At 48.2% G+C, this 12,186-nt stretch overlaps 1 protein-coding gene across 2 annotated transcripts in view; it reads left to right on the plus strand.

Moving 5' to 3' along the window:
- NR5A2 (nuclear receptor subfamily 5 group A member 2) overlaps positions 1-12,186 on the plus strand; it is a 140,691-nt gene that overhangs the window by 11,573 nt on the left and 116,932 nt on the right. The window contains exons 1-3 of one of the 2 annotated variants that reach the window (XM_048495826.1): positions 1,609-1,659; positions 6,698-6,816; positions 8,496-8,637. In XM_048495826.1, the coding sequence (XP_048351783.1) occupies positions 1,641-1,659; positions 6,698-6,816; positions 8,496-8,637 (280 nt within the window). In that variant the 5' untranslated portion in view covers positions 1,609-1,640. Of the gene's footprint in view, positions 1-1,608; positions 1,660-6,697; positions 6,817-8,495; positions 8,638-12,186 lie in introns of those variants that run through there. The other variant, XM_048495827.1, reaches the window with a different exon arrangement.

A 12,186-nucleotide genomic window follows, 5' to 3' on the forward strand; every position in this document is an offset into this window, starting at 1 on the left:
TGACTGATTCGAGTCCAGCCGCTGCTGCACCTTAGAAACCAACTAGACCCTGAGCTTATAGCCTTCCAGATGTGCCATAGAAACTGATTCAGCTGTGTCTTGAGGACTTCCCAAGAACCTTCCTTGAGAGGCTGCTTGGGAGGACACGATCCCTCCAAAATTAAACACAGGGATCAAAAACCTTCAACTTCGCCTGGGCATTGCCCTATCATTTTTTCTTTCTTTAATGTGCAGTTTATGTTGTTCTGCTACAATTGTAGGAAACCAGAAGTAGGGGGTTCACGCGGGTCGCTTTCTTCAGATTTCCTTGCTTTGATCTGTGGAATTGTGAAAAAGAGGAGTGCGGAAGAGCATTAAAACTGTTTACAGCCCTCCCCGCAGCGTGCAGAAAAGTTGCCGTCCAGGGGAGAGGGGGCGGAGGGCGCGTTGGAGCTCGTACGCGGGACTTTGTGGGTTGAAACGTACAAGACTGTGCATGACAGTGGCAGGAGCACCACCCCGAGTTTTTTTCTGAAGGCCTCTACCCAGAGATAAATTGTTTTTACTCCGAATCCAGGCGCCTCTGTCAGACCCTGGTTTACCCGCCCCGCCCCCCGCCGCCCCCCCGCCCCCCCGCCCCCATATCGGCAGCGTTGTCCTGGAAGCCCCCAGATTGCGCCACTGACTTTTCTGCGGATCGCGCATCAGCTCGAGCCCGTGAGCGTTTTCTTGGAACCCGGGGGCGCCCCGTCCAATCAAGTTAGTAACTCTGACGGAAATTAATGCAGCTACAGCTACCTCGTGGTATAAGAGCCCCGGGGTGAAACATTAACGAAGGCCAAGTCAGCCCCCGCTCTCCACTCCCGGCTCCTTGGGGAGGCGTGTCAACCTCTTTCTCATTCAAACTTTACGTGCGTCTTCTTCACCGCCTTCCCCCGAGGAAAGAGCCGGCGCGCCACATCCACCACCTCTGGATTCTGTTCCTAGGAAAGAAAATGACCGTCGGGCTGGTTTAACAACCGGGGTGGGGGTGGGGGTGGGATGGGGGGCGAGAGAGGAGGCGGCTGGAAGACCTGATCGGGCTTCTACCTCATTGGCTGCCAAGAAAGTGTCAGTCGCCCCCCCTTTCCTCTCTCCCCCTTTTACACCCGCTGACATTCACGGGCGGGCCCCCACCCCCCACTTGGCCCTTCCCAGCCGGGACGTGCCTCTTTCTTTGCGCAAGTGGACTCCGCATCAGAGGGAATCCGGAGCAGGGAGGCTCGGAAGTTGGCAGCTCCCCTCCGGCCCGAGAATAGCGGGACTAGGCTGGGCTTCCTCCTTCCCCAGCGCGCCGGGCGATCCGGAGCGAGCGCTCCATTCCCTGCCGCGGATCGGTGCGCCCGGCGCGTCCAAAGGCTCCTTCGCGAGGTTGGCGCGGCGAGCCGGGGAAAGACGGCAAGGAAGAAGGGGCGCCCGGGCTGGCCCCCCAGCGCGCCGCCCCCGCTGCCGGCCGTCCCCTCCCTCTCGCCGCGTCCAGGTGCTGCTCCGGCGCGGCAGGACAGAGCGGAGGAGCGCCTCAGCCCCAGCCCGGCCGGCGGCCGCCTGGGCTGGTCATGCTGCCCAAAGTGGAGGCGGAAGCCCTGGGACTGGCCCGAGCGAATGGGGAGCGCCGCGGGCAGATGCCGGAAAACATGCAAGGTAGGAAGGAGCAGCAGCCCGAGTCGTGTCCAGCAGCCGCCGCCGCTCCCCTCCCGCCCTCCCGCAACTTTCACGCTCCCGGCCCGAGGGGGGGGAGGTCCCAAGCGCTGAGGGGGTCGCTTTGCCTCGGCGGTGCGCCCCGGGCCGACGAAAGGCGCGTCCTCCCCCGGCAAACACGCGCTGGCGCTGCTGCTGCTGCTGCTGCACTCGTGCCGCTGACTTTGGAGGACGCCTCCCCCCCCCCCGGCCCGATCCCGCGCGCGGGCTTACTTGGGAGCAAGTCCCATCTGGAAAGCGCTCGGGAGCGCGCCCTGGGTCTAGGCAGGGCTTCCCCTCCGGCGAAGAGGGCGGAGCGCCCACCCCGGACTGCGTGGAGGCGCCGAGTGTTCCGCGGGAGGCGAAACGCTCCGGAACTCGGCGGGGTGCGACAGGCAGAGCGGACTGGTGCTCACGCCGGCCTTTCCCGGCCCCCGGAGGCGGCCTTCCCAGGGTGTGCGGCATGACGTGGGGCGGCCAGAACACGGTCGCTACAATGAAAGGAGCGTGTTGCGGACGCGTGTGCGTGTTGGGGGGGGGGGGGGGTATTTCCATGCTGGGTCCAGGATTTAAAATAGCCGCTTTTAAAAGCAGCAGCAGGACCCGCTGTGGGGGGTGGGCTGCCAGATTCCCAAGGACACCCCGAAACCTTCCTCGTGTATAGCACGATTCCAGACCTCCCCATCTCTTGTCATAAGATCACTCTGGGTAGTGGCGTTGGATCCAGCGACTCCAGAGGTTGGTCCAACCCAAACAAACGGCTGTCTTTGGTCGTGCGGCGTGGAAGGCCAGGGATACCTGTGGGCTCCAGCCGGCAGCCTCCGAGGAGGCTCAGCCGAGCCCGTCCAACTTGTGCAGTCCCGGGCTTTGCAAAAAGAAAAGGCTTCGGTCATAGACGCGCGGTGGTTTCTACAGCTTTGAATAATCCGCGGGGAGGGAGAGAAAGAACCAGCCCTAGGAAACCAGGGCTGGGGGGCGATCACCTCTGCGGGTTGATCTCCGGGGCCTGACTCCCCCGCTCCTGGGGTCAGGGGGATCCACACCCGGGTGGGGGTGGGGAATCGGAAGCAGGCAACTTCGCGCGCGGAGCCCTTCTGCTAAACAGGCGGGAAGAGCCAGGGTGTCTTTTACTGGCCAGGATACCGGACCCTGGAAAGGGCACTGCGGGGAGGGGGGGGGGTCTACGGTCTGCAACCGGTGCCAGTCTCGAAATTACCCCAGGACTGCCCGCTAGTTCCGAGGCCCCTCTGGCCTGCTGTGCCCATCAGATGTCGAGCATAATTGTTTCAGAGTGGTGGTGGTGGCGGTGGTGGTGGAGGAGGAGGAGGAGGAGGAGGAGGAGGAGGAGGAGGAGGAGGAGGAGGAGGAGGAAGGCAGCTCTTGTTTGCCAGCTTCCTTTGCCAGCTGCCGCAGCCCGAACCTGCGACCCCCTCTCCTAATCCTGCTGTCACCCTGGACGGGGGGGAGAGCGCCTGCTGTCGCCAGCCCGTCCTTCAGTTGCCGGGACGCTGGAAGCCGGAGAAACGGCTATCGCACACACCACACACGGGGGACCAGGGAGGACCAGGTCCCAAAATGGAGCCGCCAGGAAGGCTGGGCGAAGTTTGGAGAACTTCGCGCTTCTCCCAGCCCCGTTTGTGAAACTGTCGGGTAGACTTGGGAAATGGGACAGAACAGCTGCCCGCGCGTCCGACGTGGCTGACTGTCAAAGCGGGGCACGGTTAGACGGACCTGGACCCAGGAGCGCTTGGGCCAGCCTCTGGCCTGTGGCTCAGCGCGGGCTTTTTTCTCCGGGTGGGTCTCCCCAGTTGTCTGCAGGAGTCAAAAGACAACGGGGAGGGAGGGGGAAATCACTGCAGGCCTTCACTTCTGCCCCACTACATCCCACGTGCCCGGGTGGTCCAGCCGTAGAGGAAGGGGCTGCTGCTCTTTTTTGAAAACCCGAGGACTGCGGGGTTGCCGGGTTGGGATCCACGTTAGCAGCCTAAAATAAAGCGCACCGGCGCTCGGGTCCTCTCCTCTGCCGTCGTTTTCTGCCCCGAGGGCTGGCGAGTGAGTGCGCTTTGGGACTGCAGACACTCCCAGTTCCAGATGTTTGCCTTGAGAGTCAGAGTCTCGGGATCAGGGCCTGGGAGTTAAAAGGTTGACCACCATGCTAATTGTGCCCAGGGCCCTGGCCCGAACACGTGGTGAGGCTGGTAATTCCTTTACCAAATGACAGAATTGGGGGGACTCGCCTCTCACCTTGGGCACCGGAGAGGCCGGTGGACTCGCGCCCTCGCCAGACTCTGCCAGGGTCGCTGGATCGCAGAGGGGGACCTGGAAGCGCGTTTCCGCGGGCGGTCCTAGGCAGAAGGACACCTTTCCAAAACACTTGCTCAGTGGACCTAGAAGGGAGCCACTCTGTTCAGGATGACGCTGTGATATTGTCAGCCTAAATGCCCCTTTACTGAAGTGTAAGAGGGACCTGGAGTGTATCTTTTTCTTTCTTTCTTTCTTTCTTTCTTTCTTTCTTTCTCAAGGCGTGGGGGGGGGGGAGGTCATTTTCCCAACGGGGCGTCTGACCAGTTGGAGACGCTGCGAGGGGGCAGGGAGAGGGCAACTGCCCAGGGACTCGCTCTTTGCTTGCATCCACCCGCTCCACCAAGAAGCGATCAGAAAAGCAAGAGATCCGGGTAGGTCAAGGCAGAGGCAGCAGGGGACCCCTCTTGGCCTTATTAGCCCCCTTGTTTGTTTTTCATTCCTTGTGGGGCTGAACTGGGGCGGGGGGGGAGGAACTCCCTTTTCACTTCCAAGAGGCCCAGATCCGTCTGTTCACCCAGCTCAGCCAGAGCAAAAAACGTGGTCTGCCTACGGTTGGGTTCCTGTGGGGAGACACCGAGCGGGAGAGAAAGTTTCTCAGTCAGGGCGCTGTAAGGCCGGGAAGAAGTCTTCGGAAGGGGTTTTAGTTCGCTAAGCAGTTTTTGAGATCTGTATCTGTCGTCTACTGCAAACAACAGACAGAAACAGGTCAACTGTAGGGTGGGGGAAGAGAGAGAGTCCCCAACGTCTGTATGGGGACAAGATTCCCGCTTGACCATTCATTTCCGCCAATAAGGACAGGTCAATAGTTCGGCATCTCCCCTTTGCGTCCTGTAGCCTACGGGGGAGCGTTGGGCTTCAGAGAACCATTAAGCTGACCGTGAGAAGCGCCAGGGCCGCCCGGAGGTCTTGGGCCTGGCCTGCAGCCTTCCGGACCTAGCTTCTCCCTGCGGCACTTTCGCCTCTTCTTAATTTCCCTTCCCACCTCTGGGGCTTGTCTGGCGAAGGGGAGACGGTGCTGCTCTCGGGAGCTTCTTCCACCAAACCCAGCCGCTTTGCTAGAAAAAGTATTCCGCACTAACACCCCCCCCCCCGCGCGCGCACCCCAAAGCTCCCGCAAACCCCACCACGCACCAGCTCTGGCGCTGCACTCTTCGCATCCCACCAAACTTCTCCCGCGCACCGGACCGGGGGGGGGGGGTTGCATTGAGAAATGCCAAGGAATGCCTCGAGCTGGGCTCCCCTGGAGCAAAGTGGCTTGACGTTTGTTTGAGGTCGCTCCCAGAGATTTCCCTCTTGGGTCTCCCTCCCCTTCCACGCTTCAGACCGTGTCTTGCGTTTGGTAAAGCATTTCCCTAGTGACGATTCTCTGATCGGCACTGAGTTGGAGGCAAACTGGCTGAAAGCCCGAGGCAGCGGAGGGCGCGAAGAACTGTTCCGTCCCGTCCTTTCCTTTTACTTAAAAAGACGATCTGCTCATTGGGCTCTGCTGATAGGGATCCATCTCTGCCCCACCTCTCCACCCCCCCAGCTTGACCACCTCTCCGCCGCCTCCCTCCCCCTCCCCCAGCCCTGCATTTTCTCCGCCTCCCTTTCTGTTCCCATAGACAAGAGTTCCCTTCAAGAAATCAGCTGCTTTTCGCCTTAGGTTGCCTTGGGAGTGTCAGAGGGAATCTCAAACCAGCAGATCTTCCTGTTTATGTCGTAGGCATCTCCCCCCCCCCCTCCCCACCCCTCTTCCCCTGCGCTGGTGGGACAGCGATTCCCTTTCCCTCCAGGAAACTGGTTCACTCGGTGAGACCTTCGCCCTATTGCGCCGGGCTTATCTGTTTGGGTCAGTCGTTCATTTGATCGCAGCCAAAGGGACGTTCCTTAAAAGTCCTGTCTTTGTCACCGAGAAACAAAGCAAAAAGAAGGAGAGCGTGTAATTTCTGCCGCAGTTTTATCCCTTATTTTAGCTGTCCGAGGTTGAAAGAACAGTTCTACTCTGAGGACTCGGACAGTGTTTTGAACTTATTCTTAAGAACAAGTAATTGGTCGGAAGAATAGACTGGGGGGGGGGGAGGGAAGGGTCAAAGCCTCTTTTTAAAAACAAAATCTACTTTCAAACTCTGTAGCTGATTTTATAGGTTTGAAACGAAGGTTAGGTAAATATAGAAAGGCAACAAGTCTGGAAACTGAGACAAAAGTTACTTTCCCACTTGAGCAAGGCGTTTTCACTTTTGCCAATTGCAAAGAGCAACTACATTTTCAAAGAGCATTTGTTTTTGATCAGTCATTTGAGGGATCTAAGTCTACTGCTGTATGCACATGTACGTAGAATTATTCCAGAGAATTTTAGTGGAGGTTTCCTGGACATGAGCAGGATTGAGTTGTGCAATTAATAATTTGAAAAAATGGAATAGTTTTAACTTTTTCAGGAAAAAAAGCAAATTGAGTTATCTTTGACAGCACTGACTTTCTTATACTTCTGAACATAAACATAGAAAAAACTATATTTAGAGTTATTGCTTAATTTTCTTTTTAAAATTTATTTGTTGCGCCTGTTGATTTTTCTAAAAAAATCAGTCCGAGTATTTAAAGATAATCAGAAACTAAGAATTATTTCCCTGTTCAAATGATGAACACAGTTTGAAGTCATGGAGATGTTTGAACAGTTTCAATAAATTCTCATTGAATGTTATTTGTTCTGCTTCTACAGTGTCTCAGTTTAAAATGGTGAATTACTCGTATGATGAAGATCTTGAGGAACTGTGTCCAGTATGTGGAGATAAAGTCTCTGGGTATCACTATGGACTTCTTACCTGTGAAAGCTGCAAGGTTTTGTACCATTTATTTTATTAAAGGGATGGGGGAATCTAAACTTCAAAAGTGAAAACTACAAAAGGAAAAATGCTCTACAAATATGTTTTTGACTCTTTTTAAGAAGTTGGAATATTGTAAGAATGTGTGAGCTTCCTTCCTGGAAGACACACATTTTCACAAACAACACTAACCAGGGTGTTCTGTAGATAGGGTGGCTATATTTACTGCCTTTAAATATTTGGTTGTCTTGAAGTGATGTAGTTGTAAAAGGGCTTTCCTTCTCAGCTGTCCTCAATATTGATTTTAGTTGATTTATATACATTGAGTATTATTGTTCCTGTATCTTGTTCCTGATAAATTTCAGGGCTGCAGTATTGAAGGCAACTGTTTCAAGATTTTCATCTTTCAGGATGAACATGTAAATTTCAGATGTCATACTGTGGGCTTCCACTCCCCCCATCCCCTCCCAAGTATTTTATGTCACTATTTATTTGGGGTACAATCAAGTGGAAATCAATTAAATGATTTTTAAAAGAAAAACATATATCACTCTGAAGAATATATTGAAGCAAGGTGTCTCTTTTAGTTTTAAATAAATAATTTAAAACTGTAAAAGGATGAGTAAAAGAATAGTCTTTGTGAATATTATAGCAATTTTGAGATAAATAGTTTACAAAACAGGCTGGAGAGTTCCCTGGACCAAAGCAATATAGTTTAAAGCTTTTTTCACTGAGTCACAGACATGAGCTTAGGACTTTGTGGAGGTGATTAATTGCATAATAATAGTCTGCCTCTATATATGTGTACTTTGAAGAGTCTACCATGCAGTTCAATGACTTACTCCCAAAAGGCGATCACTTAAATGTTTAATGGTTCCAAATGCACCATAAAGATGCTAGACAATATATCTGTTCCAATATGGTGCATAATTTTTAGCATTGTTATTGTAGTAATAGTTTGCACAGTGTGGTTAGTTTACCTGTTTTACAAAGAAATATAAGCACAAAGGAGGTGCCTGCCCAAAGATCTTACAATCTATGTTTCAATTGGAGGGGGGGGAGGAGAGAGAGAGAGAGAGAGAGAGAGAGAGAGGGAGAGAGGGAGAGAGAGAGAGAGAGAGAGAGAGAGAGAAACTTAAGGAAAGCCGGACTAGAGGGAAGAGGTAGATACAAACTAATTGAGTGAAGGCAGGCCATGATACCAGAAATATTTCCATTGGGATTGAAAACTAAAGGGTTAATTCGCACTAGAAAGGTGGGTATATAGATGATAATTTTACTATACATTATAAAGGATCTTTTACTTTTTCTTTCTGAAATCATTCAATACATAATTTTAAAAATAATTATTTTAAAAAGTATTATAGAACAGAACCCCTCCACCCCCGTCAAAGGTCAATTCATATACGGTTACATTCTGATTGCTTAGGATGTAATAAGGACATCTGGCAGAGGGTTTTGACATAAATCAATACCAGTGCAGTCTAGCACTAGCAAACTTTTTCCTGTGGCCTAGTGGTTTCCTCTAAGGGATTGCAAGAAGAAATCTAAAGTCAAGCTTTCCGTTTCGTAAGTGCTCAGTTGGCAGAAGGAATGGAGGGAAGTGGGGTTGGCACAGTTTTTCAACATCTGAAATAAAATACAGGAATCAGCCATCAGAGCAAAATGGGTAAACATGATGCATTTCTTCTACAGGGGTTCTTTAAACGAACAGTCCAGAATAACAAAAGGTACACGTGCATAGAAAATCAAAGCTGCCAGATTGATAAAACTCAGAGGAAGCGTTGCCCATATTGTCGATTTCAAAAATGTCTAAGTGTTGGAATGAAGTTGGAAGGTAAGGCATATTCTTGCATATTTGGAAAATGTGTCATTTCTGAATCATCCTTTATTGAATGGTTGCCACTATGGCCTTTATACGAAGGTTTTGTGTGTGTGGTTTTATTGATATATCTGCACAATAAGGTCACATGTGGTTCATACGGTTTACCATAACTGTTGGTGCTGGCACAACTGTTTCCATTGGCACAATGTTTATTCAGAATTTTGGCCACTATTGTATTTTGGGGGCAGTTTAAATGCATTCATCAGATGTGAAGCACCAGAAGAATGCAGAACATACCAGCTAACAATAGTTGCACAAACACAGGCTGTAATCTTGTGCATAGTTCCTTGGAAGTAAAAGCTGTCAACTCAGTGGAATTAACTTCTGAGTAAACCGCTTACTATTGCTTCCAGAATTGATAATTTGAAAGAGCAGAATTAAATCAGTGGATAATTAGTAATAAATTATTTAGGAAAGTGTTGATCATTGTATCTCCAGCAATCATTGAGGTATATCACAAAGTGTTAAATGCAAAACACAGCATTAGAGGTCTAGCATATTGGGTATTTCTCCCATGGACATTGGACCACTCTTAGTTATCAACAGAATCCCCTGCACAGCATGATTAAGCAACTAGGTATATAATTAACTAAATCATCACTGAAAGTATAATGGAGAGAGAGGCTGCTGTTGTTCCCCCTCAAAGGAAGTCATATCTAAAATAGTTGTAAGAAAATTTGTAAAAATCTGTAGTGAGTTTTAGATTTCACTATACTTCACACTGTGCAATATTTTAAAATTGTAATGTACTGTTTACTATACCGTTTAGTATATTATAAACAGTTCACTATTTTATAATAATTTTAGATTTCATTGAACTCTACTGTTCAGTATAGTCCCCTAAATTATAATAATCCACTGAACTGGGAGGGTTCTAAACTCTAGTTAATAGAGAGAACTTTCTCTTCCTTGATGCTGGCACTGAGGATGATGATGGAAAAGAGGCATACCTGATTGTGCCAGCTGCCAATGGTCATTCAGTTACAGCAATCAATGCAAGATAACTTTGCATTATATTACACCAGCATTCGATTATTCATAGAAATATCTATTATAATATATAAACATATGCTGTCGATTTCAATAGAAAGCAAAAGGTAGATCAACACAAAAATTCATGGTCAGCTTTAAAAATTATTTAAAAACTGTGACAATGGATCTTGCTGTTAAAAAAAACCTGGAAACATTTTATATGCTGTAAATTAGCCTCAAAGAGAACAGTTACACTTTTAATGCTAGATTTTGTAATGTTTCCTCATCTTTTAAACTATATTTTGTGCAACCCTTGATACTGTCCAGATACATTTAGTTGTCTCTTGATCATTCATTTATATTCAGTAATGCTGCAAGGAATTATTTGTTGGTTTGCAGGTTTGCAAATATAACTTATAGGATACAAGTGCAAAGAAATCTCTGTCCCCATACATTTGAATTTAGATGCATGAAATAGTTTTTTCAGGGCAGAGTCTCAGGTTGATTTCAAAAGCAGGATGTGTTTCAGTGCTTCTAGCTTTTTTAATGGCTTATAGTTTTGCAGATTTTAAAAGTGGATTAAGCACAATCACTGCATTTTAATAAAAGATTCCCTCTAAAAGACTGCAAGCTTTGATCAGTTGATTTATAAACTAAAGGCTTAGTTGATTGATTAGTAAGGCCCACTTTTAAGCAGCTAAAGGTACAGTTGTTAATCATTGAGGTTGTTAAGCTCTGGTTGTTCCTGTAAAAGGAGATGAAAAATAAGTCTCAAATGTTCTTCTTTTCAATCTTGAAGGCATGGTGTGTGTGTGCATGCTTGTGTGTGTTTGTATCAAATTGTAATCTATTTCACACTTTGCTTCATATGCCTAAAAAGGTGTTTGGGTAACTGATGTTTGGGTAATGGCCAAACTATTATGCGAATAACAAATAATCAACTAAAATTATTTCATTGTTAGAGAGTTTAATTGTCCTATGCATGGATCCACAGCAGCACACATATAGATTGCAGTGTTCAGATCACATATTCTGGCATATATGGACCTTATATTTAGAATGTTCCACTGAGAAACCCTGAAGACTGTACCCTACCAGATATACCAGGGTGGAAGTTAAAGTTATCAAAGCAAACCTGTGTTTCCGAAGGCATCATGAATGCAGGAAACTTGCAGGGAATACTTGGTGGGCAGGAGGGAAGGGTGAAGATGTCCTTTCATGTTCACCCATTCTCATCTGGTCAGATTTGCTTCTGAATCCTGCTGGGGGACACACAGAATTTAAATCAGAGAAGGAATTTGTCATAAGAAACCCACAAACAGGAAAAGAAAGCTATCTTCTGCCATCTGCTTATTCTCTGCTGCAGATGTTCTGGCATTTGCATAAAGAGGGAATACCTACTTGCACTCTTAATGTAGCTGCTATATTTGATTATAGGGCTGGTAGACTGTTTATGTGCAAATATGCCAATTTAATGGCCTATGTGTCATATTGGCGACTTAGACTACTACAGTCTACTGACTAAGGAAATCTGTTTTTAAAAAAAAAAAAGAAGAAGAAGAAGCAAACTTCATCTTTGTGAATAAACTTGGCTCTTTGGAATGCTGATGATTTTTGAAAGGTGCAGATGCCAGTATCTGGATCCTATGAACAAAGATCCCATGTATGTACAAAGTTGTACATTCTGTATCAAGTGCTGGCCTGGAGGACCCTCCAGGATTGTTTTTGTAAGGGGTGAGATTTAAAAGCTGAAAAGGCCTTGCATGGGAATTTTTGGTTGGTAGACTTTATAAATATAACTCCATTATCCCTGGAAAGTGCAAATACATGAACATACAAAGAATCTAATTGAATGGCAGAACCAAGATGTCCAGTTTCCCAGAAGTACAGTGATCTGAAGCTGACCAGTGATGTTTGGGTACAGAGAACATTGTAATACCTGAAAACAAACAAGTGGTATATTACTGAGTTTAGTTCATAAATCTTCTACCTACATGCCCACAATAGGACGTAATTGGTATATTTAAACAATCCTTTAACAAAAAGCTCCTATCTTAGTCTCCTTATGGTGTTGTCACATATCCCAACTTCCTTTTTGTTATCACCAGAAGGGGAAGAAATGCATGCTCTCATAATTGTAAATGCCCGTGACATTTATGTGCATGTTTCCTTGATTGTGATACATGGTCTGAAATTCTAGTCCATAAATTATGGTTTAGGCCAAAATCATTAATTGTTAACGTCCTTATGATAATATACGGCCCTCTGTGTACCTAGCACTCCTAATACATTTTTAATGGCAGGCTAATCCTAAAGATAAAAAGCTTAGGGATCTAACCCCCAGCCATCGCAGCATGTCACCAAGCTGTCAAAGACCCTCCTTGCTATCTAATTGCCATTGGGGAGGGCAGCCTTGGTAAGACCCACTGACTGCTCCGTTCAAACTATGCTATGGAGACAACAGTGCTGTGTGATAGAGATTGCTGCTACAACATCCCCACCCCCATGCAGGACAGCTGTTGGAGTGGG

Source organism: Sphaerodactylus townsendi, linkage group LG05, assembly GCF_021028975.2.
Source record: "Sphaerodactylus townsendi isolate TG3544 linkage group LG05, MPM_Stown_v2.3, whole genome shotgun sequence".
NCBI lineage: Eukaryota > Metazoa > Chordata > Lepidosauria > Squamata > Sphaerodactylidae > Sphaerodactylus > Sphaerodactylus townsendi.